This window comes from Gorilla gorilla, chromosome 5 (genome assembly GCF_029281585.2).
Source record: "Gorilla gorilla gorilla isolate KB3781 chromosome 5, NHGRI_mGorGor1-v2.1_pri, whole genome shotgun sequence".
Taxonomy (NCBI): Eukaryota; Metazoa; Chordata; class Mammalia; order Primates; family Hominidae; genus Gorilla; species Gorilla gorilla.
Window position 1 is genome coordinate 20,789,046 of NC_073229.2, and position 27,690 is coordinate 20,816,735.

At 43.6% G+C, this 27,690-nt stretch overlaps 2 protein-coding genes across 3 annotated transcripts; both read right to left on the minus strand.

The window, feature by feature from the left end:
• Window positions 1-406: 406 nt before the first annotated feature.
• On the minus strand, window positions 407-4,087 carry LOC129534300 (tubulin beta chain-like). The gene is made up of 2 exons (XM_055390932.2): window positions 4,010-4,087; window positions 407-2,954 (listed from the first exon to the last, which is right to left on the minus strand). Exons 1-2 carry the CDS (start codon window positions 4,085-4,087, stop codon window positions 2,319-2,321), a joined length of 714 nt encoding a protein of 237 aa, XP_055246907.2. The 3' UTR covers window positions 407-2,318.
• LOC101124719 (tubulin beta-4B chain-like) lies at window positions 3,919-25,418 on the minus strand. Of its 2 annotated transcripts, none has more exons than XM_055390939.1 (4): window positions 25,317-25,418; window positions 17,967-18,370; window positions 4,903-5,011; window positions 3,919-4,341 (listed from the first exon to the last, which is right to left on the minus strand). In XM_055390939.1, exons 2-4 carry the CDS (start codon window positions 18,039-18,041, stop codon window positions 4,223-4,225), a joined length of 303 nt encoding a protein of 100 aa, XP_055246914.1. In that variant the 5' UTR covers window positions 18,042-18,370; window positions 25,317-25,418; the 3' UTR covers window positions 3,919-4,222. The 2 variants fall into 2 exon arrangements, with proteins under 2 accessions (XP_055246914.1, XP_055246913.1); XM_055390938.1 differs by having other exon boundaries at window positions 17,967-18,397.
• Window positions 25,419-27,690: the final 2,272 nt, after the last annotated feature.

The following is a 27,690-nucleotide window of genomic DNA, read 5'->3' on the forward strand; positions in this document are numbered from 1 at the left end:
CAAGATTATCACGGTTTCTCTTTGCAGAATCCCTGACGGGAAGTTATATAGCCTATCCCTGAACACCTCCCTTGACAAGGTGCTCCTACAGAGCCAGTGATTGCACACATATGTGACAAGTAATTTACATGTGCATTTCATTTAATCCTCATAATAATTGCCTTCTGAAGTGGCTACCATGATCACCATTTTTTGGACAAAGAAGGTATGGCTCAGAGAGATTAAAATCCTTGCCCAAGGCCATACAACTAGGAAGTAAAAAAAAACACTTACTTTAGGAACACAGGTTCATCTTGTTCCAGAGGCTGTGCTGTTTCCACTCTGGGGTAGGCAGGACTCTAAGGTGGCCCAAGATTCACCTGGCTCATGGTATATACTGTTGGCAAAATGAGTCAAACTCTGTAAAATATTTGAAGAGGTTTATTCTGAGCCAAATACGAGTGACTAATGGCCCATGATACCGTCCTCAGGAGGTCTTGAGAACATGTGCCCAAGGTGGTCAGGGTCCAGTTTGCTTTTATACATTTTAGGGACACAGAAGGCATCAATCAATACATATAAGATATACATTGGTTTGGTCTGGAAGGGTAGGACAACTGGAGGGAGGGGGGCTTCCAAGTCGTAGATAGATTCAAAGGTTTTCTGACTGACAATAGGTAGAAAGAGTTATCAATAGAAAGGAATGCCTGGGTTATGATAAGGGATTGTGGAGACCAAGGTTTTGTCATGCAGATGAAGCCTTCAGGTAGCAGGCTTCAGAGAGAATAGATTGTAAACGTTTCTCATCAGACTTTAAGAGTCTGTTCTATCAGCATTTCCAAAAGGGAGGAGGGAATGCAGAGACATGTCCAGCTCCCACTTCCCATCATTGCCTGAATGAGTTTTTCAGGTTAACTTTGAATGACCTTGGCTGAGAGGAGGGTTCCATTCAGATGGTTGGGGGGGCCTTAGAATTTTATTTTTGTTTTACAACACTCACCTTTTCCCGGTTGTTCAATCAAGCATAAATCTAGGTACTGCTGTGACAGGATTTTGCAGGTGCAATTAAGTTTCCAAGTCAGTTGACCTTAAGATAGAGATGATCTCATTGGCCTCCCCTAATCACATGAGCCCTTTTGAAGAAGAGGATTTCTCCACCCATTGACAGACAGGATATTCGAGTTTGGAAGCAGTAGAGACCCCCTCCTGATGACCTTGAAGGATCCGCTAGCCTGCTATGGAGAGGGGCCATGTGGCAGGGAACAGAAGGCAGCCCCCAGGAGCAGGAAGCAGCCTCTGGTCAAAGGCCAGCAAGAAAACAGGAACCTCGGCCTATGACCGTGAGGACCTGGCCCCTGCTGAGCACGTGAGCAAGCATGGGAGAGGCCCCTGAGCTCCTGATGAGTGCAGCCCTCCCAGACCTGCTGGACTCCCAACCAACGGAAACTGTAAGGTGATCATGGTGTGTTAACCTGCTGACTTTGTGGTAACCTGTTAAAATAGCAAACTAGTACACGATTTCTTCTTTGATGAGTGATGTAGGTCAGGTGCCCCAAAGCACGCCTTGAGGCTAGGATCTGAGTGGAAGTTGATGAGGGCAGTGTCTGTCCTGGGAAGCGTTGGAAGTGCTGTGGGGTACAGAGCCAGGAAAGAGAAGGAAGCCAAGGGGCTGCCTCAGAACAGGTTACTGCTGCAGGTGGCAAGGGTTCAACCCAGGGGCATCTGTCAGAGACAAGGCAGAACTTCACTCTGCATTGCCCCACCTGAGTGGAGGGGAGCTGGCTATTTAGCCTCCAGAAAGAGGTTTACCTTGCTGCACAAATGACCCCTGGGGCGGGTCACAGTTTTTTTCAGTAAGAAGCCATCAGCAGGTCTGAGAAAAACAATGGCCAAAGGCACAGGGTGGGTCCAACAGTGTCTGCTACAAAGAATTTTGATGGGAAAGTCCTTGTATCTACTCACAGTGGCCTTCAGCCATTGGCCCTGCTGTGTCCCCTTAGCTGACACGTCTGTCTTCTGTAGCTGCCATTCAGATTCCTGTCATTTTCATGCTGCAGCAGTGCTCTCCTCACTAGCTAAGCATTTCCAGTCCCTCTCTGGACCCACCATGAAGCAGGATTTTAAATACTTTGTAATCTAGAGAGGCACTGGATTCAGAGCTGAATGCAAAGGCCAGAGATGCTCTCACTCATTTAGTTGTTCTTGTCTGAAGGCTGGGATGATGCAGGTCTGATTACGTCACCGCTGGAGAGCCTCATCACACTGGTGACTCACAGGAAGCTGTCCTGGTTCTTTGTGCAGCTGCTGAAGAACATTTCACTTTCCCCGCCCCACTCCTCTCAGTGTATGGATGCTAGGCAAGGGCATGTCACCTGCTGGGTGAGCTCGGGCACCATGAGCTCCCGGTACTGCTGGCTGCCCCGGCTGGTCAAGGGTGCAAAGCCGGGCGTGAAGAAGTGCAGGCGAGGGAAGGGCACCATGTTCACTGCCAGCTTGCACAGGTCTGCGTTCAGCTGGCCCGGGAAGCGCAGGCAGGTGGTGACCCCGCTCATGGTGGCCGACACCAGGTGGTTGAGGTCCCCGTAGGTGGGGGTGGTCAGCTTCAGGGTGCGGAAGCAGATGTCATACAGGGCCTCGTTGTCAATGCAATAGGTTTCATCTGTGTTTTCCACCAGCTGGTGGACAGAGAGGGTGGCGTTGTAGGGCTCCACCACCGTGTCTGACACCTTGGGTGAGGGCATGACGCTGAAGGTGTTCATGATGCGGTCTGGGTACTCTTCCCGGATCTTGCTGATGAGCAGGGTGCCCATCCCGGACCCCGTGCCGCCCCCCAGAGAGTGGGTCAGCTGGAAGCCCTGGAGACAGTCACAGCTCTCTGACTCCTTCCTCACCACATCCAGGACCGAGTCGACCAGCTCGGCTCCCTCTGTGTAGTGGCCCTTGGCCCAGTTATTCCCGGCTCTGCTCTGGCCTGCCTAAAACATCTGCCTAAAACATTTTGACTATGGAGGAGAAGGTAGGACTGGTCTTAGACTGGCAGATTCTTCTCTTTTGAATACTCTTCTTTTACCTAAAGAAATATTTTTCTTCTTCTTTTTTGTTTTTTTGAGACGGAGTCGTGCTCTGTCGCCCAGGCTGGAGTGCAGCATCTCCATCTCGGCTCCCTGCAACCTCTGCCTCCCAGGCTCAAGCAATTCTCCTGCCTCAGCCTCCCTAGTAGCTGGGATTACAGGCATCTGCCACCATGCCCAGCTAATTTTTATATTGTTAGTAGAGACAGGGTTTCACCATGTTGGCCAGGCTGGTCCCAAACTCCTGACCTCAGGTGATTCACCCACCTTGGCCTCCCAAAGTGCTGGGATTACAGGTGTGAGCCACTGCACCTGGCCAGAAATATTTTTCTATGGTAGTGACCCTCAAAAACCCTCGGGATCATAATAAAGTTAGAATTAAGTTTAGCAAATCTGAGGCCATTGACTGAGGAAGAGGATAGGGTTAGAAAACTTAATTGGTTTTGAAATACATACATTTATAAGAGGCATTCTCTTTATACTCAAGTACAATTAAACAGGCAAGGTGAAGGCAGTGTGACCAGGAGAGAAGTTGGCCTCAGCATCTGTCTAGCTCTGGTCATAACCTGTGCTTTTGGCTCCTGGCTCTTTATGTATGTATGTATGTATGTATGTATTTTTGAGACAGAGTCTCGCTCTGTCGCCCATACTGGAGTGCAGTGGCACAGCGGCGCGATCTCAGCTCACTGCAAGCTCCACCTCCCGGGTTCACGCCATTCTCCTGCCTCAGCCTCCCGAGTAGCTGGGACTACAGGCACCCGCCACCACGCCCAGCTAATTTTTTGTATTTTTTGTACAGACGGGGTTTCACCGTATTAGCCAGGATGGTCTTGATCTCCTGACCTCGTGATCCACCCGCCTCGGCCTCCCAAGGCCCCTGGCTCTTTGAAGTCCTTTCAAGTTGCCTATAGCCTATGAAGCCTGGCTTGAAGCTTTTCCTTGCTCTTTCTTCCTTCCACTCTGAGGCTGCTCTGCAATGGGAGGGCTGCAGCAGCCCTCTGCAGGCTGGCGTTGATCTGTGAGCCATGACCGTCCATGGACTGCGTGGAGCTAGGCCAGGACTCAGGGCTGCCGTGGACACAGTGTCACCTTGGCACCGAACACTAAGAACTGTGCTTCACAGGGCTTTTAGGAAGAAGGTGTGTCATTTGGCCAGTTCCCAGTGATCATGACTACATACCGAACACGAAGTTGTCTGGCCTGTAGATCTGGCCGAAGGGTCCAGACCTGATGGAGTCTGTAGTTCCAGGCTCCAGATCCACCAGGATGGCCCAAGGTGCATATTTGTTACCTGCCGGGAATGAGAACTGACTTAGACCTGGGCTCCGGGAGAGAGTCAGAGCAGCATTCAATTCCAGTATCTGAGACAAAAGGAAAAGAGGATGTTTTCTGCTTTTAAGAAAAAGGAGGTCCTGGCCGGGCGCGGTGGCTCACGCCTATAATCCCAGCACTTTGGGAGGCCGAGGCGGGCAGATCACAAGGTCAGAAGATCGAGACCATCCTGGCTAACACGGTGAAACCCCATGTCTACTAAAAATACAAAAAATTAGCCGGGTGTTGTGGCAGGCACCTGTAGTCCCAGCTACTCGGGAGGCTGAGGCAGGAGAATGGCATGAACCCGGGAGGCGGAGCTTGCAGTGAGCCGAGATCGTGCCACTGCACTCCAGCCTGGGCGACAGAGCGAGAAAACAGGCAGGAATCTTAGGAAACCATAAAACATGTTTTTCCAGCAGTTGGCATTTGAAATGAATATGCAAGAAGCATGCCTTTGTCACGTGCATGTTCCTAGGACGTTTCATCTCCCACATCATGGAAAGCAAGGATTCCTGGGCACACACATCCTGCTACTCACCAGCAGCCTCATTGTAGGACACGTTGATTCTCTCCAGCTGCAAGTCACTGTCTCCATGGTAACTGCCTGTGGGGTCAATCCCATGCTCATCGCTGATTACCTCCCGAAACTGAAATGAAAAAAGAACCACACCATGGCTCTGCATCCTGAATGTCACTAAGGATGGCCTTGTCCTCCTCCCATGTCCTTGGAACAGGGGCTTTTGTGGTCAGACAGTTAGTAAGTGCTAGACAGAGAGCAAAGAGCTGCACCCCCTATTTCCTGCAGCAGCCGCTGCTGAAGGGCTTGAAAATCCGCAGAGCATCAGCCATATTATGGGGACAGACTGAAAGGCTGGGAGGGGCCCTGGAGGAGGAGGGGACACAGCAGATGCCCTTCTAGGGAGTGGGTGGGGAGAATAGAGAAGTGGAGAAAGGGGTATAGGGAGGCTCTGTCACCCCAGGCAGGGCTGAATGCCACTGCATCCGGGATGATTGATGGGTCGTGGCAAGACCAAGGACAGGGGGACCCACTCTGTGGCTGCCTCCAGGGATCAAGCTCTCTTGGCACAGATCCCAGGCACTCCTGCAACAGTGCAGGTTTAAGCCACCGATCTACATGCTGGCACTGACCACCGGAGGGACTGGGCGAAGGGCAGCAGGAGCCTAGGAGGGCACCTGGGCGGCAGTGGAAGGAGCTGGCCATCGTGAGGGCGCTGGCTGCATTGTGAATTTGCAGTAGGGAGGGGGTGAGGGAGTTGGGTGGGCAACATGGCGGTTCTCAAAGAGACCACGTCCTTGTACAGGTGCCCACCCCCACCCATGCACCAGACCCGCTGCTGCCTCCCCTGCTGGGGTTGGTAATGTAATTATAGCCTCCACCCACTGCTGTCACCTGCTGCCTTGGGGGTGGGCAGCAAGAGCATCATGGTATATGTCATCATGTCTAGACAGTGCCTGAGCAGGGCAATTTATCTGACACCCTCGCCTGTGGGCGTCAGATGACCCTATGGTCAGATAAACACAAATCCAAGCTGGGAGCGATGGCACCTGACTGGACTTGCAACTCTTCAGGAGGGTGAGATGGGAGAGTTGCTTGAGCCCAGGAGTTCAAATCTAGCCTGGGCAACACGGTGAGACCCTGTCTCTTAAAAAAATGGAAATCCAGACTTAGATAAAAAGAAACTAGGGCGGGCGCGGTGGGTCACGCCTGTAATCCCAGCATTTTGGGAGGCCAAGGGAGGAGGATCACCTGAGGTCGGGAGTTTGAGACCAGCCTGACCAACATGGAGAAACCCCGTCTCTACTAAAAAAACAAAATTAGCTGAGTGTGGTGGCGCATGCTTGTAATCTCAGCTACTCAGGAGGCTGAGGCAGGCGAATCACTTTAACCCGGGAGGCGGAGATTGTGGTGAGCCGAGATCACACCATTGCACTGCAGCCTGGGCAACAAGAGGAAAACTCTGTCTCAAAAAAAAAAAAAAAAAAAAGAAAAGGAAAAAAGAAACTAATCAAAAAGCCTATTGAAATAAAGAGAATGCTCTGGTTTTATTAACCTGTGTCAATCCAAAATCAACTAGATAAAGCTTTTCTTTAGTAGGGTGGGGTAAACAGGACTTGCAGAAGGTTTGTTATGGAGGAGGGCAAGTGGATGGGTAGACAGGTGGCAAAATCAGGTCTTTTCAACAGGAAATATTTTTCTCTACACTCAGCTGATTGTGCAACTGAGCCTTTCAGGAAGACAGTGCGCCTCTGAGTGCTTGCGTGAAAGGCAACATTTAGGGATTTATGGGTAAAAGCCCAATTGAAGTTTGGTCAAGCCAAAGTCGTTGGTAAAAAATTGGCAACTGTGAGCCCGTGGTTATTCTCTCATTGTTTCCGACACACAAAATCTGTCCTTCAATGCTATTAGGGATGGAATAGCCTTCACTGTATTCAATGCTATTAGGGATGGAATAGCCGTCACTGTATTCAATGCTATTAGGGATGGAATAGCCTTCACTGTATTCAATGCTATTAGGGATGGAATAGCCTTCACTGTATTCAATGCTATTAGGGATGGAATAACCTTCACTGTATTCAATGCTGTTAGGGATGGAATAGCCTTCACTGTATTCAATGCTATTAGGGATGGAATAGCCTTCACTGTATTCAATGCTATTAGGGATGGAATAGCCTTCACTGTATTCAGTGCTATTAGGGATGGAATAGCCTTCACTGTATTCAATGCTATTAGGGATGGAATAGCCTTCACTGTATTCAGTGCTATTAGGGATGGAATAGCCGTCACTGTATTCAATGCTATTAGGGATGGAATAACCTTCACTGTATTCAGTGCTGTTAGGGATGGAATAGCCTTCACTGTATTCAATGCTATTAGGGATGGAATAGCCTTCACTGTATTCAATGCTATTAGGGATGGAATAACCTTCACTGTATTCAATGCTGTTAGGGATGGAATAGCCTTCACTGTATTCAATGCTATTAGGGATGGAATAACCTTCACTGTATTCAATGCTATTAGGGATGGAATAGACTTCACTGTATTCAATGCTGTTAGGGATGGAATAGCCTTCACTGTATTCAATGCTATTAGGGATGGAATAGCCTTCACTGTATTCAATGCTATTAGGGATGCAATAGCCTTCACTGTATTCAATGCTATTAGGGATGGAATAGCCATCACTGTATTCAATGCTATTAGGGATGGAATAAGCTTCACTGTATTCAATGCTATTAGGGATGGAATAGCTGTCACTGTATTCAATGCTATTAGGGATGGAATAGCCTTCACTGTATTCAATGCTATTAGGGATGGAATAGCTGTCACTGTATTCAATGCTATTAGGGATGGAATAACCTTCACTGTATTCAATGCTATTAGGGATGGAATAGCCTTCACTGTATTCAATGCTATTAGGGATGGAATAGCCTTCACTGTATTCAATGCTATTAGGGATGGAATAACCTTCACTCTATTCAATGCTATTAGGGATGGAATAGCCGTCACTGTATTCAATGCTATTAGGGATGGAATAACCTTCACTGTATTCAATGCTATTAGGGATGGAATAGCTGTCACTGTATTCAATGCTATTAGGGATGGAATAGCCATCACTGTATTCAATGCTGTTAGGGATGGAATAACCTTCACTGTATTCAATGCTATTAGGGATGGAATAGGGGTCACTGTATTCAATGCTATTAGGGATGGAATAACCTTCACTGTATTCAATGCTATTAGGGATGGAATAACCTTCACTGTATTCAATGCTATTAGGGATGGAATAGCCGTCACTGTATTCAATGCTATTAGGGATGGAATAACCTTCACTGTATTCAATGCTATTAGGGATGGAATAGCTGTCACTGTATTCAATGCTATTAGGGATGGAATAGCCATCACTGTATTCAATGCTGTTAGGGATGGAATAACCTTCACTGTATTCAATGCTATTAGGGATGGAATAGCCGTCACTGTATTCAATGCTATTAGGGATGGAATAACCTTCACTGTATTCAATGCTATTAGGGATGGAATAGCCGTCACTGTATTCAATGCTATTAGGGATGGAATAACCTTCACTGTATTCAATGCTATTAGGGATGGAATAGCCTTCACTGTATTCAATGCTATTAGGGATGGAATAGCCGTCACTGTATTCAATGTTATTAGGGATGGAATAAGCTTCACTGTATTCAATGCTATTAGGGATGGAATAGCCTTCACTGTATTCAATGCTATTAGGGATGGAATAAGCTTCACTGTATTCAATGCTATTAGGGATGGAATAGCCTTCACTGTATTCAATGCTATTAGGGATGGAATAGCCTTCACTGTATTCAATGCTATTAGGGATGGAATAGCCGTCACTGTATTCAATGCTATTAGGGATGGAATAAGCTTCACTGTATTCAATGCTATTAGGGATGGAATAAGCTTCACTGTATTCAATGCTATTAGGGATGGAATAAGCTTCACTGTATTCAATGCTATTAGGGATGGAATAACCTTCACTGTATTCAATGCTATTAGGGATGGAATAGCCTTCACTGTATTCAATGCTATTAGGGATGGAATAAGCTTCACTGTATTCAATGCTATTAGGGATGGAATAACCTTCACTGTATTCAATGCTATTAGGGATGGAATAAGCTTCACTGTATTCAGTGCTATTAGGGATGGAATAGCCGTCACTGTATTCAATGCTATTAGGGATGGAATAAGCTTCACTGTATTCAATGCTATTAGGGATGGAATAGCTGTCACTGTATTCAATGCTATTAGGGATGGAATAAGCTTCACTGTATTCAATGCTATTAGGGATGGAATAACCTTCACTGTATTCAATGCTATTAGGGATGGAATAGCCTTCACTGTATTCAATGCTATTAGGGATGGAATAGCCGTCACTGTATTCAATGCTATTAGGGATGGAATAGCCTTCACTGTATTCAATGCTATTAGGGATGGAATAGCTGTCACTGTATTGAATGCTATTAGGGATGGAATAACCTTCACTGTATTCAATGCTATTAGGGATGGAATAACCTTCACTGTATTCAATGCTATTAGGGATGGAATAGCCTTCACTGTATTCAATGCTATTAGGGATGGAATAGCCGTCACTGTATTCAATGCTATTAGGGATGGAATAAGCTTCACTGTAAGGTTGAGGCGGGTTCAATTTGGTCTCAGGGGTGCGCTGGCCTTCATGTTCTCAATGGCCCGGAAGATCTAGCTGTGTCATCTGCTGACTGTGTTCTAGAATGACAGGTGTTAGAGAGTCTTCGAGATCAGCATTCAAGAGAGGTATACCTAGCATATGTTTAAAATAATAATTATTAACCCTTTTCCCATTTAGAAAAAAAAAGGACAGCTGGCTGCTAGTGCTCATTTAATTTTACATGAACACATTCTTTGAGGCCAAAGCAAATCTGACTGATTTTCAATGTGGAAGTAAAATATAAAAACTGTTTTTGAAGTTTTATTTCTAAACAGACCTAATATCAGAATCATCTGAATCATCTGAGCTATTTATTTTAGAAAAATTGGATTCATCACATGAGTCTTTGGCCAACAACTGTTTAATGATATTAACATCACGCATAGGAATGCTCCGTTTTCTAGGCTCTGACATTTTCAGTGATCAAGAATTACTATATTTTGTAAATGGAACTACCAGCACTAAAAACAGAATGCTATATATAGAATGATGTCTTTTGTTTCCAATGTCAATATGATAGAGAAATGCAAAAGTAATAATAAAAGCAAGGTCTTTCCTGGCAAAGGTATCTTTGGGTAAATGCTGCAGCTGGAAGTGCTGCTGGCAAGTGTTCTCAGGGCAAATGGTAAAAGGGTTAAAGGTTAAATTAGACAGCAACCAAGATTTGAGGTTTGAAGGAAGCTAGCCTAAAAGGCCTTGAGACGTTGGGCCTGGAGTGTCCTTAAACGGAAGTATAAGGACAATGGTGGCAATTCAATGCATTTCCTGGTTTGCAGTCTGAATATTTTTGGTGACAGCATAGACATCAGAGAGGTCTGTGGAAACATATGCACATCAATCACTTCCGACTGCACAATCCCAAGTGCCCTGTGGGAAGCTAGGATCATGTCCTATGCCAGCCAATTGTTGTGGGCCACTCACTGGATTTCTTTAATTCTCTGGTGATGATGTTAGTGTCTTTGGTAAGACTGTCCACAGTTCTAGTTGTTTCCTGAAACAGAGCATGGAGAATGTGGGAGCCTGGGTGAACTAACTGAGTGGCCCACTACAGCAGCTCCAGACACAAAGCTTGTCCATCCACAACCTACAGCAGCATGAAGCCTTTCCAGTGTCCTTCCAACCTCTTAGCCTCTTGTTCTACGGCTTCTTGGGATCCTGATGAGGAAGGAAGGTCACACTCTCTTTCTGGGGCTGAGATTCAGTGCCTTGGCTTGTAGATGTAAAGTTTTTGTAGATCTTTTGGATTGTCTAGTGCCTGAAAAACTTAAATCAGTGATAATCTAGTAGTAGTTAAGACAAGAAGAGAAGGCGGGCTAATTAAAGATTTGAAAATCACTAAGAGGATTAGCTAAATAACAGGATCTATTCCAACCAGCAGGCATGCTTTTTCCTTTCCTGTCCAGCCCCCTTCCCACAGGAGACAATTTGTAGATCAAAGAGGTCATGTTCACTCAAAGCTTGCACTCCTGTTCTAGATCACGTTCCAAATATTATGGTGCTTGAATATCGTTCTTAGATTGCCCTGAATCCACTTCCAATACCTGATGAACCCTTCTCCCTGGGTCAGTCCTCCTGAGGGTAGGCCATGCCTGTCTTGTGCACCCCTAGAATCAAGAGGCACTCCAGGGGTAGCTGCCTGTGAAAATGATGGAATTTGGATGTCTAGTCTAGGACATCCACAAACATGCACCCAAACCACAGTAAAAACTGTGAACAACAAAGCTTATGTGAGCTTCACTGGTCAGTAACACTCCATGTGTGTTGTCATATGTTGATATTGGGAAAGTAATATGCCCTGACTCCACAAAAAAAACTACATTTGACTCCCCTGGACTTCACTGTAGGCACTTTTCCCTTGGTTGGTTTTGATTTGTATCCTTTCCATGTAAAAAAAAATCATTACTGTAAGTATAATAGATTTCAGTTAAGTTCTGTGACTCCTTGTAGTAAATTATCAAACCTAAGGCTGATCTTGGAGACCCTTGTATTTGCAATTGATTTCAGAAGCAACAGTGGTCTTAATGACTGGTCCCTCTGACATTACAGGTCGCCAAAACACTTCACAGTTGGTGTCATAGGTGGGATTCACTAGCCCCACCCTGACTCACTGAAACATGTGATTTGAGAGGAAGAAGGAGGAAAGGGCTGGGGGTGATTAAAAGGTTGGAGGTGATGAACCTTTGATTACTGGATGGCCACAGGGTTGCCAGCGGTATGGAAATAATGCTGTGCTGCAATTAGTTGCTGGAGGCAGAAGTTACCAAAGGAATTTAGAAATAACAGCTCCAATTCTGAGGAGCTGGTAGTGGATATATAAGGAAATGAAAAGTAACAAGGAACAAGCTAGTACCAATCTCTTGGTTATTGTTATCTGTAATAACTAAAATAAAAGTAAGAGTATTGGGATGGATCCTAAGGCTGTCCTAAGCTTGGATTCAGGTGGGTCCAAGCTAGAGCCACTAACGTCAGTGCTGCTACCAGAGGGAACAGTTAAGCAGATGCAACCAATAGCTAAAATGTGCAGGGGAATGGGGGAAGGACAGAGGAGAAAGTCAAGGGACTCATCCCAGCAGGGCAGAAATCTTTCAGTGGTTATTAATGGAATGAATACAGCAGACCTTGATGGAGTGAAGACAAAAGCCTAATGCAGCACTCTCAGAAACTGTAGGGACTGATGGGAGCCCCTGCTTGTCCCCCAGCAGTGAAGGTTCTTTTTTTTTTTTTTTTGAGACAGAGTCTTGCTCTGTCGCCCAGGCTGGAGTGCAGTGGCATGATCTTGGCTCACTGCAACCTCTGCCTCCTGGATTCAAGCGATTTTCCTGCCTCAGCCTTCCAAGTAGCTAGAATTACAGGCATCCGCCACCGTGCTCGGCTAATTTTTGTATTTTTGGTAGAGATGGGGTTTCACCACGTTGACCAGGCTGGTCTTGAACTCTTGACCTCAGGTGATCTGCCTGTCTCGGCCTCCCAAAGTGCAGGGATTATAGGCGTGAGCCACCGTGCCCGGCTGTGAAGGGCTTTAAATAAATCTGCTTTATTCACTTTAAACAAACTCTGCTTCATAGTTTGGAGGAATTTTAAAAGCCAGCAAGCAAGGATGACAATGAGAAATCTGATTTTGAATCACTGAGGCAATGGTCTCACAATCTAATCAAGATGAAGATTGACAAAAGGGCCTGAGTCCCTTGGCCCCATCTTCAGCTGGGGAGCTGAGGGTGTATGCATGCACGTGGGTAAATGGTCAGCAGGTGAAGAGGAGACATTTCTAGGACTCCACGACACAGGAGGCCCATGCACTGTGATTCCAAAAGCTGTTGAAGCTCTAAGGGGCTATAGTTAGATTGAGAGGATATGGGAATGAAATACTGAAGAAATTAAGTGAAAGTTTGGGTGAAATTTGGAATGTCTGAATGGACTTTATGTGAAGTGGTGGTATCTCCTTTACCTGAGTTTATTAAGCGGATGGATATTGAGTCTGACTGGGGACTGCTTCCCTCACCTAGTATTATAAAACATTAAGCATGTAAATCTACCCTTCAGCCAATATTGGCTGAACATGCCAAAAACAGGAATCAAGAAGATTACCTGAGCCCATGCAGGTTGTTAATTTTACTAGAGTAATGATGGAGACAGATTATCTGTGCAATGTGCCTGTGTGGAGGGCAGGCTGGAACTTATGGCAGTAGCCTCTGAGAGCCACCCAGTGAGGACTGCTGGGATTTTGGACTAGGAAAATTCCATTCAAAAGGCAATTACTTACTCGCCTTCTACTGGACATTGATTGAAACTGCCCTATGACCGAAGGACATAAACTGATCTTAAAACCTGAAATATGCAGAATGTCTTGGACAATGCCAGAGAAACACTCTAATGGAGAAAAGAGTGCTCAGAAAAGCTCCACAGTAAAATGGAATTGGTTTATGCAGGATCATGGTACCAGGGGAATGCAAGGAGGAGACACTTGTGAGCAAGGAGCCTCTTCTCCCCTAGCATTCACTTTGGAACCACCCGAGGAGCTGCTGGGCCCTATAACCAGTTGAGTGTTACCCTATAAACAACTTTTATTGATCAACAAAGAGCTACTTGGTTTATGGATGGCAGTTCCAATGTGAGCAGACAGCATCCTATTTGGAAGGCGCCATTCTGATTGAACAAGGTACAAACAAATCAGCTCAGTGGGCTGAGATGCATGCCGTTTGCCCCTCTGTTTGAGTTTTTGCCGACTCATGGGCAGTAGCCAATGGCCTGGCCATAGACTAAGCCAGGTGGCAATGGAAAGCTGGCCTCTTAAAGGGATGCCCATATGGGGCACAGCCTTGTGGAAATTACTAGGAGAATGTGAGGGCTACGTTGAAGTGTAGGACACGTCAGCACCCATCAGAACCCCCTTCCAGGATGAGAAAGTGGTTGGAATTGGCAAGTGGGTATCCTGTGCACTTGCTTGGGTGGCCACCTGGGTTCATGGAAGGAGTGGATGGGGGCAGTGGGGATGCTGCAGTATAGACATGGCTGAATCCACACATGTTCCTCTTGTGCTCTCTGAGGCACACAATACCAGCTGCTCAGTCAGCCAGCAAGAGAAGCAGAGACTGCGGATGGTTGTGGGGCAGATTCTCCAGGGCAAGGCCCTGCACGGAGCTGCCAAGTTGGTCTGATGCTGATGGTCCCTGGGGTCTACAAATGGATCCTGACAGGAACAGGCCCCTGCTCTGGACTGGGTGTTGACCAGTGGTAGATGCAGATGTTCAAAATACTGCAAAAGGACTAGAATTGAAAATATTGCCCCAATTTAGACTACTGAATCACACTGAAACTGCATTTGCAAAATTATGACAGTAAGAGAAATCTGACATAGCTGACTCTGTCTGGCTTCTAACCTCTAAGCTGTCCTTGTTCATTCCTGGGCATCGGCTAAGCTAACCTAGAGAGGAATTTAGTTCATAGGTTAACGTTAAAGCAAGCAGATAATAGCCCTTTCCAAAACTACACCTTTCCTTGTTCAAGCATCAAATTGCTTTTTTAACACTAATGAAAGGCCGCAGATTAAGATTAGGAAGGGGTCTGAACTCTGCTAACATGTAGGCATACTGAAACCATAACCAGCCATTGTTCTAGAGGGCATAAGAGTCATAACCTTCCCAATTGCTCCTATAGATAACATCACTATTGTCAAACCCAAGACGGGTGTTCAAAACTCTGCATCCTGATGAACCAGCTGGCACCATCCAGAATGGGAAACTGGCTCAACTAGTTTTGTGATCCCACCCAGGAACTCAAGAGCAGCAGGAAGACAGCTTCAACCCCCTGTGATTTTATCCTCAACCCAACCAATCAGCATTCTCCGTTCCCTAGCCCCCTCCCTGCCAAATTATCCTTTAAAAACCCTAGTATCTGAATTTTTGAGGAGAGTGATTTGAATAGTCAACTCTTTTCTTTTGGCCAGCCCTGTGATAGTTAAACTCTTTTATTTATTTATTTATTTATTTGAGATGGAGTCTTGCTCTTGTTGACCTGGCTGGAGTGCAGTGGCACAATCTTGGCTCACTGCAACCTCTGCTTCCCAGGTTCAAGCGATTCTCCTGCCTCAGCCTCCTGAGTAACTAGGATTACAGTCACCCGCCACCACGCCCGGCTAATTTTTTTGTAGTTTTAGTAGAGACGGGGTTTCACCATGTTGGCCAGGCTGGTCTTGAACTCCTGACCTCAGGTGATACATCTGCCTTGGCCTCCCTAAGTGCTGGGATTACAGGCATGAGCCACTGCGCCCAGCCGTTAAACTTTTTCTATTGCAAAAAAGCTGCTGTTCTCAGTGCATTGGCTTTTCTGGCCAGAAGGCAGGATGAACCGATCAGGCAATTACATTTCTTTGGAACACACTTTAACCCTCAGAATAAAAGTTTGATAGAGAAGTGGAACAGGCAATTGAAACATGTGTTGTCTAAAACAGGGTGATAAAGGTGGGAAGGGCTGGCTCACACGCCTTCATGCACACACTCCACAAGAGGGGCCCAAGAGAGTGCACACTGGACACAGTCCTTGACTTTTCTATGGGATCTGGGGAGGCAGGGATGGGGGGATGCTAATGTGACCACACAGTTCTTCCTTATGTCACTTCACCTTCCGTTTTTCCTACCTGATGCAGCGGCTCCAGGATCATGGCAGCAATGGTAGGTGCCAGAAGGAGGGACGATCCCTAAGCAAGAAGCTAGAACCAGGCCTTTAAAGCTTTGTGTCAGAATTCCTGGGGGCCTGATGGTGTGGGCTGTGCCTTCACCCTGTCTGGCAAAATTGGGGTTAGTGTTGAATGCAGCTGTGTTACCTGGTTGTTGGGAGAGCTCACTAGTTCTGTGCCTGTGTGCCCCTATCCTATATGAGTGGGAAAGGACTGGGGGAGAAGTCCTTGCTTCGCCATGCTTGCTTCTGGCAGTCTATACCGGCATAGTGGCCAAACCTAACGTCCTTTCCAAAGATGGAAACACTGGAAAAAATAAAATGATAAATAGAGAGAAGGGGAAAGGCAGCTAAGAGCAAAGGGATGAATAAATGGTTTATGCCATGAGGGAGATCTGATATTTACTTTGGCGCTTCAAGAAAGACTCCGAGCGAGAGATGATATTGTCTCTTTTTTTGTTTGTTTTGTTTTTTTTTAGACAGAGTTTCACTCTTGTTGCCCAGGCTGCAGTGCAATGGTGTGATCTTGGGTCACTGTAACCTCTGCCTCCTGGATTCAAGCGATTCTCCTGCCTTGGCCTCCCAAGTAGCTGGGATTACAGGCATGCACCACCATGCCTGGCTAATTTTTGTATTATTAGTAGAGACGGGGTTTCATCATGTTGGCCAGACTGGTCTCAAACTCCTGACCTCGAGTGACCCACCCACTGGCCTCCCAAAGCGCTGGAATTATAGGTGTGAGTCACCGCTCCTGGCTGATACTGTCTCTTACCACAGTTATATACCTGATGCCTGAAAAGGTAGAGCTATGGATTGCTGAGACTGCATGTGCTTTTGGAACCTGACCATGTCGAATGAAAGTCTGCAAACCTGAGTGTTAGCACTCAGGAGACATTTTGGTCATATGATATAATGATTGATGGTCATTTGATTGATGATTGATGGACATTTTGGTCATACGATATGATGAAACTCGAGTAATTGATAATGACTAAGTAGGACTCTGGTAATGTGATGATATCTTTTGGCATTTATTTTTCAGGTTACCATACTGTGATGTGATGTAATACTGGCCTCATTACCAATAAGAGTCAACTGCCTTATGTAAACAAGTCTTAGAATAATGCTGATATTGATGATCAAATATATTGAGAGATTGAGTTAAAACTTCTCTTCAGGTTGTAATAAAATGACTGGCCTGAGGAAGAACTGGGTTTAGCTGACTATTACCTAATTTCTATGCTAAATAGCTCACTATAAATTTATCAGAAGGTACAAATAACCGCAGATCAAGGGAGGAAAAGAGTAATCAAATTATTAACAGTATAAAAATATGAAAATGTATGTAATGGCTTTATAGGACAGATGAGTTGCCCACTATTGCTCTATGTGTCTAATAATCACTACACTAACTATAGATGCGTAAACAAAGATGATTGTTTTGCTGTATAAGAAAGCCTTGGCCAAATGCCAGAGGGTAGTTTATGTAGTGAAAAATTGATTTTGCCCAAAGAGAGGTCCAGCCTTTGCCATTGGCTCCTAGGAGGCGATCTCTAGGCCCCTGGAATGTCCTGACTAACTGGAGTGTCTTTGCTTTGTGGGGGTTAGCCACCAGACAGCCTAACAATGTGATTCATGACACATGCTTTGTGCCACATGCTATCAGTTCCAATCTCCCAGGGACTGGAGATGAAAGGTATCAGCCCTGCCTCCAGGAGGGGCTGGGCAGTAAAGGCCAGCCATGTGGGCGGTGTGTGGTCAAGCCCGGATAAAAACTCTGGACCCCAAAGGCTCAGGTGGGCTTTCCTGGTTGGTGATGCTCTGGGCATGTTGTCACACATCAATGCTGGTGAGGGCGGAGTTAACAGTGTGTAGGACCCCACCGGGAAAGGACAACCTGAACCTTTGCATTTGGGCCCCTCTTAGTCTCCACCTCATGTGTCTCCTCCCTTGGCTGATTTTAAGCTGTATTCTATTCCCTGTAATAAACCATAACTGTGAGTACAACAGCGTTCAGTGAGTTCTGTGAGTCCTTCTAGCAAATTGTTGAAGCTGAGGGTGGTTTTGGGAACCCTCCAAACTTGTACTTGATGTCAGAAATGAGGGCAGTCTTCTATGTGGACACCGTGTGCCCTCTAAAGCTTCATAAATTGCCCTAACTTGCTTAGAAAATGAAGGGAATACTTACATATTGAGTGCTGAAAACCCCAGCCTTCCACTCAGCTCTTACAATGCTGGCAGCCAGGAATAAGGAGCAGGACATTGGCGTATTCTACGCTGGGGAGTATGATCAGCTCAAGAAAGACCTAATGATAATGACTGTATCAGTTAGCGTTCGCTGTGTAACAAACCACCCCAAAATCAGGTGGATTAAGATGAAGCCTTTGTTAATCACAGCTTGGCAGTTTGGCTGAGCAGTTTCTCCTCTCTGGGCCAGTTCATTCGGGCCTTCGTGTTCTAGGAGAGCTTTCCTATCTTGTCCAGTGGTTGGCTTGATGTCAGCTGGAACAACAGCCACGTGTCTTCCATCATCCATCAGGATAATCTAGGCTTTTGTGGTGGCAGAAAGGTCCCCAGCTGCTAATGTTCCATCTGCCAAAGCAAATCATGTGGTCAAACCTAGGTTGAAGAGATAGAGAAACAGGCTCCAGCTCTTGACTGACAGAGTGGCAGAGTCACCTTTCAAAGGTGTAGGCATCAGTCAGAATTCTCCAGAAACAGAATGAACAGAGCCTGACATCATAGGGTAGACCAGTCTGGCCAACAGGGTGAAACCCTATCTCTACTAAAAATACAAAAATAAGTCAGGTGTGGTGGCATGCGCCTGTAGTCCCTGCTACTCAGGAGGCTGAGGCAGGAGAATTGCTTGAAACTGGGAGGTGGACGTTACACTAAGTCAAGACCGTGCCATTGCACTCCAGCCTGGGCAACAGAGAGATTCCATCTCAAAAAAATAAATAAATAAAATAAAAACATATATATATATATGGTGTATATATTATATGGTGTGTATATATATATGGTGTGTATTTATATGGTGTATATATATGGTGTGTATATATATATGGTGTATATATATGGTGTGTATATATATATGGTGTATATATATGGTGTGTATATATATATGGTGTACATATATATGGTGTGTATATATATATGGTGTACATATATATGGTGTGTATATATATATGGTGTACATATATATGGTGTATATATATGGTGTACATATATATGGTGTATATATATGGTGTACATATATATGGTGTATATATATGGTGTACATATATATGGTATATATATATGGTGTACATATATATGGTATATATATGGTGTATATATATATGGTATATATATGGTGTATATATGGTGTGTATATATATGGTGTATATATATATGGTATATATATGGTGTATATATATGGTGTGTGTATATATATGGTATATATATGGTGTATATATATATATGGTATATATATATGGTGGATATATATGGTATATATATGGTGGATATATATATGGTATATATATGGTGTATATATATATGGTATATATATGGTGTATATATATGGTATATATATGTGGTGTATATATATGGTATATATATGTGGTGTATATATATGTGGTATATATGGTGTATATATGGTATATATATGGTGTACATATATATGGTGTGTATATATATGGTGTACATATATGGTGTGTATATATATGGTGTATATACATATATGGTGTATATATATGGTGTATATATACATGGTATATATATGGTGTACATATATATGGTGTGTATATATATGGTGTATATATATGGTGTATATATATATGGTATATATATATGGTGTATATATGTATGGTGTATATATATGGTGTATATATATGGTATATATATATGGCATATATATATGGTGTGTGTATATATGGCGTATATATATGGTGTGTATATATATGGCGTGTATATATATGGTGTATATATATGGTGTGTATATATATGGTGTATATATATATGGTGTGTATATATGGTGTATATATATGGTGTGTATATATATGGTGTATATATATGGTGTGTATATATATGGTATATATATATGGTGTATATATATGGTGTATATATGGTATATATACCGTATATATATGGTGTATATATACGGTATATATATGGTGTATATATACGGTATATATATGGTGTATATATACGGTGTATATATGGTATATATACGGTGTATATATGGTATATATACGGTATATATATGGTGTATATATACGGTATATATATGGTGTATATATACGGTATCTATATGGTGTATATATATACGGTACATATATGGTGTATATATATGGTATATATATATGGTGTGTATATATATGGTATATATATGGTGTGTATATATATGGTATATATATGGTGTGTATATATATGGTATATATATGGTGTATTTATATGGTGTATATATATGGTGTATATATATGGTGTATATATATGGTGTATATATATGGTATATATATGGTATATATATATGGTATATATATGGTGTGTATATATATGGTATATATATGGTGTGTATATATGGTATATATATGGTGTATATATATGGTATATATATGGTATATATATATGGTATATATATGGTATATATATGGTGTATGTATATATGGTATATATATGGTGTATATATATATATGGTATATATATGGGGTATATATATGGTATATATATGGGGTATATATGTATATTATATATATGGGGTATATATAGTATATATATATGGGGTATATATATAGTATATATATGGGGTATATATATGGTATATATATGGTGTATATATATATGGTGTATATATATGGGGTATATATATGGGGTATATATATATGGGGTATATATATGGTATATATATATGGTGTATATATATGGTATATATATGGTATATATATATGGTGTATATATATGGTATATATATGGTATATATATATATGGTATATATATATGGTGTATATATATGGTATATATATGGTGTATATATATGGTATATATATGGTGTATATATATGGTATATATATGGGGTATATATATGGTATATATATGGGGTATATATATATGGTATATATATGGGGTATATATATATGGTGTATATATATATATGGTATATATATGGTGTATATATATGGTATATATGTATGGTGTGTATATATATATGGTATATATATGGTGTATATATATATGGTATATATATTTGGTGTACATATATGGTATATATATTTGGTGTACATATATGGTATATATATTTGGTGTATATATATGGTATATATATTTGGTGTATATATATGGTATATATATATGGTGTATATATATATGGTATATATATGGTGTATATATATATGGTATATATATATGGTGTGTATATATATGGTGTATATATATGGTGTGTATATATATGGTGTATATATATGGTGTGTATATATATGGTGTATATATCGTGTATATATATGGTATATATATATGGTGTATATATATGGTATATATATGGTGTATATATGGTGTATATATATGTGGTGTATATATATGGGGTATATATATGGTGTATTTATATATGGGGTATATATATGGTATATATATATGGTGTATATATATGGTATATATATATGGTGTATATATATGGTATATATATATGGTGTATATATATGGTATATATATATGGTATATATATATGGTATATATATAAATTTTGGGTATATATATATTTTGGGTATATGTATATATATATTTTGGGTATATATATATATATATATTTTGGGTATATATATATATTTTGGGTATATATATATATATCCAAACAAGCAAACAGGGGTAAAAACAGAAGCATAGAGGAAATTATGTAGAGGGAAGAGAACATCTTTGAAAACCTCATGAATTTCCTCAGAGAAGAGATGATAGAGAATCCATGAAATAAGAATAGGAAGATGTAAAAAATACAGTTTGGAGAATAAAGAAAAGTTCTTGAGAACTATATAAAAACACTAATGAACACATGGAGACCTTGGAAAATAGGTCAAGTGAGTCTCCTAGAAAGTGCAGTAAGAAGAGAAGGAGATGGCAAACAGGAGAGAACTGATAAGAAAATGAGGACTGGCCGGGTGCGGTGGCTCACGCCTGTAATGCCAACACTTTGGGAGGTCAAGGAGGGTGGATCACCTGAGGTCAGGAGTTGGAGACCAGCCTGACCAGTATGGTGAATCCCCGTCTCTACTAAAAATACAAAAACTTAGCCGGGCATGGTGGTGCACGCCTGTAATCCCAGCCACTCGGGAGGCTGAGGCACGAGAATCACTTGAACCTCGGAGGCAGAGGTTGCAGTGAGCCAAGATCATGGCACTGCAGTCTAGCCTGGGCTACAGAGCAAGACGCTGTTTCAAAAAAAAAAGAAAAAAGAAAATGAGGACTGGGCTGGAGGTCCAACATCGGACAGATAGGAATTCCGCAGAGAATAATTTTTCTCATTTTTTTTTTTGTTTGTTTTTAGACAGAGTTTTGGCTCTTGTTGCCCAGGCTGGAGTGCAATGGCGCGATCTTGGCTCACTACAACCTCTGCCTCCAGGGTTCAAGCAATTCTCCTGAGCCTCAGCCTCCCCAGTAGCTGGGATGACAGGCGCCCGCCACCATGCCTGGCTAATTTTTTTTGTATTTTTAGTAGAGACAGGGTTTCATCATGCTAGCCAGGCTGGTCTCAAACTCCTGACCTCAGGTGATCTGCCCACCTTGGCATCCCAAAGTGCTGGGATGACAGGCGTGAGCCACCACAACCGGCCAAGAATAATTTTTAAAATGAGAAACATGATCATGTATCAAGAAAAATGACCAAAGAACATGAGTTTCCAGATACAGTTCTATGTGATGAAGTCCATCACCTTCTTATAATCTGAACACATGATGTAGTTACTTTGAAATGAATTGTTTCAGGTTGGTTCCTGGGGAAACAGACTCAGAAGGAGATTTGCATGTGAAACATGTCAGAGAATGACGAATGGAGGACTGGGGATGCCAGGAGTCAGGTGGTGCATTCCCAGGAACTGTCTCGGTCTGTCCCAAGTGTCTCTGGAGCTCAGACGACCCTCAGAGATGCCCCAAACTGAGGCAAGGGAACTAAACCTTTGTACTATCCCCCAGTGCCCAGCACTTGCCCTAAGCCGTCCCTGAGGAGGGGCTGTGACTGTCGGTGGGCTGCTCACTTTAGCTGAAGACGACTCTAAGAGAGGGGCTCTCTGAGGGCCAGCAGTGGCCCCAACTCCCAGCAGCTGGGAGAATATGAAGGGGGAGTCTGTAGTCCATGTAACATCTGCTTTGTTAAACTGGAAGCTTCTAGTTTTGACTTCTTTGAAATCTTTAATGCTCACTTGGTCAACAACCTCTAGTTATACTGCTGACCCTCACCGCGGTCGGCCTGCAGACAGCGTGTGCTCGGGGCTCCCGCGCCGTGCAGCAAAAGCCGGATCCGGGAGCTCAGTGCTGAGGCCGGCAGGGGCCACAGTCACCCAGCACTGTCTGTGGGGGGCGTGTGAAGTCTCTCCAGTTCGGGGGTAGGAGGGTGACATTGAAAGGCCTATTGTTGCTGCCCAACTCGGTAACATGGATTTCATCGGCGATTATGCAGGCATTTCGCTATTGCTAGATGTGACTCCCACACCCATCTCTCTTTTGGGTCTCAACTCCAAAAGGAGTGTTTGTTATGAGGCCCCTCAACACTTACTGTGTGGCTGTGCTTATTCAAAGAACATCCAGACTATTACATTTAACTTTTTTTTTTTGAGATGGAGCCTCATTCTGTGGCCCAGGCTGGAGTGCAGTGGCGCAATCTCAGCTCACTGCAAGTTCCGCCTTCCGGGTTCACGCCATTCTCCTGTCTCAGCCTCATGAGTAGCTGGGACTACAGGCGCCCGCCACCAGCCCGGCTAATTTTTTTTTTTTTTTTTTTTTTGATTTTTAGAGACGGTGTTTCACTGTGTTAGACAGGATGGTCTCGATCTCCTGACCTCGTGATCCACCCACCTCGGCCTCCCAAAGTGCTGGGATTACAGGCGTGAGCCACGGCGCCCGGCCTACATTTAAAAATTTTTAAGCTTACCAAAGTGACGAATTAGAAGTATTTGTATCTTAAATGACTTTCAATTTACAAAAGATGGATCATCTAGCACCATATAAGGAACTTCCTTATTACGCTTTAAATGTAATTCCAGTTACACAAATTCAATAAACTTCTCGTTCATTGCCAAAGCTGTTTCTATATCATATCTATATCCTATTTATTCAGTGGTGCCTGTTAAGTGCAGCAAGCTTGTGAGATGGGTAGAAGAGAAGGGGAAAACATCTACATTGAACGTCTTCTGGGTTCTACAACCAGCTATGGTGCTACACACACACACACACACACACACACACACACACACACACAAAGAGGTAGATATTATCTCCTGCTTACATGTGAGGAAGCTGGTTCAGAGAGGTTAATAAAATGGCCTGGCATCACACAATGCCAGCAAAAAATCAGCAATCGCATCCCCTGCTGCCTGACAGCACATTTTCTGAAGTTTCACATCCAAGCTGTTTCCTAGGTAACCACCACACAGCCTCCAGGACCGTCTGCATAAATAGGGAGGAAGGGGGAATCCAGCCAGCGCCTCTCATTTCCTGCATCAACAATAGTGCAGGCCTTTGTCAGGGCGTTAATGTGGCGAAAACAGCCCCAAAGCTTATCCGTGGGATTCTAGTTCAAATGAGATATTTCCACTCACTGAAGGGCCCGATTCATTGAGGATCTTGCCTGTCAGAGCACTGAGCCTGTTTCTATTTTTATTCACTCCCCTGCCTTTTCCTTTTCTCCCAGGCTTTTTGTTCTCGCAGCAAGGAGTGAGTACTCCTCCTTGTTCACATGAGCCCTGTGCCCCTCGAGAAACGCCAGGATCTGAGCAACCCACCCACTCCCCTGATAGGCAAAGGGCTCTGCAGAGTCCTTGCCAGTCCCCGGCCCTGCGACTGGCAAGGACAAGGCCCAGGGCCGGCATGACTCTGGGTCACAAGGTCTATTCATCTTGGTGTGGCTTCTTTGCTTATTGTGCTCCGTCCTGTGATGGTCTCTGCAGAGGGCCACAGAGAATTAAAGAACTTGCTCTCCTTTCCCTGTTGCAAGAGACAGGTCTAGGTTGAAGGACTAAGTAAGCGAGAGAAATGAGGGTCAGGCAGCCCACTCCCTTACCGCCTTTAATAATGTGATCTCCATCCAACCGAAGCATTGCCTCTCTACTTTACTGAGAAGCTCAAAGGCACTTTGCTTTTATGAGCTGCTCTCTTCCGAAATAAATATTAATGACATTCAAGCTCGTGGGTGTTGCTGAAAGCCATTTTTCTCGGCAATATTCTGTGCAAAGAACAGGTTGGAAATGTCAGTGGCCAGACATATTATGTATGGTTGTTATTAGTCCGTTCTGGGATTGCTGTAAATAACTACCTGAGACTGGGTAATTTATGAAGAAAGGAGGTTTAATTGACTCACAGTTCCGAAGACTGTACGGGAAGCATGGCTGGGGAGGCCTCAGGAAACTTATAATCATGGCAGAAAGCAAAGGGGAAACAGGCATGTTTCACATGACAGGAAAAAGAGGAAGAGAGCGAAGGGGGAGGTGCTACACACTTTCAAACAACCAGATCTCGCGAGAACTCACTCGCCGACACAAGAACAGCAAGGGGGACATCTGCCCCCATGATCCAGTCACCATCTGCCCCCATGATCCAGTCACCTCCCACAAGGCCCCTCCTCCAACACTGAGGATTACAATTCAACAGGAGATTCGGGCAGGGACACAAATCCAAGCCATCTCAATGATTAACATCTTCACTTGCCCCTTTCAAATATCCATGGTCAGCTGCAGCGTGGCGTAGGTCGCCATCAAGAGGCAGCCGACTAGACTAGCTGTGGTGCTGGCCCACAGGGATGGGGAAGGGCAGACACAGATATTCATCGGGAAGACACTGGATCCAGCGGTTTGAGCTGGTGGGTGAAGGCAGCAGGCTCCGTCTCTGGACATGATGGTGCACCAAGTCACACTATTAGTTCTGGATGGGGCAGGGACAGGGCAGGGACAGGGCTCAGTGCCCAAGCAGCAGGGCAGGGCTGACATAATCCCAGGGTGCCACAGCTAGTGGCTGGATATGAGGTGGCCCTATTGAATACCAGTGATACATTTTTCGGGTGTGGTGCTGCCACTGTGGTTACATCAGAGAATGCCTTTGTCCCCAGGAGGTGCGTGCTGAAACATTTGGGGTGAAGCGTCGTGATGTCTGCAATCTACTTTCAAATAATTCAGCAAAAAAAAAAGCTTACACACAAACGTGGCAAAATGGGCAAAATGTTAAAAACTACTGAAGGCAGAGGAAGGGTATGCAGAGACTGGCTGTGCTATTCTTTCAACTTGTAGGTTATAAGGCTTTTTAAAAATAAATTTTTGAAGTTTTTCCAAACGGGTTAATGATTGATTCTAGGCTTGAAACATGAAGCAGTTTTCCGGTTTTCTTCACAAATGGCCTAGAGTTCAAAACTAGAATAAGTGATACAGCTAGTTACTACTACTTTGCTGACTTCTCATCCTAAATGTAGTACAGTCCAGACAGGATGGAATATGGTAAACTGCTACCTTTAAATTCAACGAGTTAAACAGATATTTCATAAAACAGGCTGGTGAATTCTATTTTTATCTTATGTTTTCTTGTTCTCACATTTTCAATGCTTAATTGTTTTTCTTATTCGAAAGAATGTTTTATCTGACAACCCATCCTGTAGCCAGAAGTGGGAGCATGTGCCATCTAGAGATTATACCACAAAAATGGACAGCAAGTCTTCTAGATCCTGCATGGTCCTGCTTTTGTAGCCTTGAGAAAGTAATGCAACCAACCAAAACACATATGTGGCCACTTGCTCATAATTAGCATGAAAAAAATAGGTATTCTGTATTTTGATGCTGGTGAAAATATATTATGAATACATAACTCAAATAAATAAAGACATAAAAATTAGATGATGATGTCTATTTCTCTTCCTAGACTGTAAGACCCATAAAGGCAGGAACAGTGTCTTATTTATATTTGCACCCCTGGTGCTTAGCCCCATAAATATTTGTTGAATAAATGAAAGTATAAATAAATTAGAAAATAGAAATGTGGGCTGGGTGTGATGGCTTACGCCTGTAATCCCAGCATTTTGGGAGGCTGAGGCAGGCAGATCACCTGAGATCGGGAGTTTGAGACCAGCCTGACCAACATGGAGAAACCCCGTCTCTACCAAAAATACAAAATTAGCTGGGTGTGGTGGCACACACCTGTAATCCCGGCTACTCGGGAGGCTGAGGTAGGAGAATCACTTGAACCCTGGAGGCGGAGGTTGCGGTGAGCCGAGATCATGCCCCTGCACCCCAGCCTGGGCAACAAGAGTGAAACTCCATCTCAAAAAAAAAAGAAAAGAAAATACAAATGTGATGATGGTTGAATTCCACAGTAGCCAAGGACCAAGGATTACACAAATCCACCATATATATATATATATATATATGGTGGATTTGTGTAATATATATATATTATATATTTATATATATAATATATAATATATATATTATATATATATATATTTAGCATTAGGTATATCTCCTAATGCTATCCCTCCCCCCTCCCCCCACCCCACAACAGTTCCCAGAATGTGATGTTCCCCTTCCTGTGTCCATGTGTTCTCATTGTTCAATTCCCACCTATGAGTGAGAACATGCGGTGTTTGGTTTTTCGTCCTTGCGATAGTTTACTGAGAATGATGATTTCCAATTTCATCCATGTCCCTACAAAGGACATGAACTCATCATTTGTTATGGCTGCATAGTATTCCA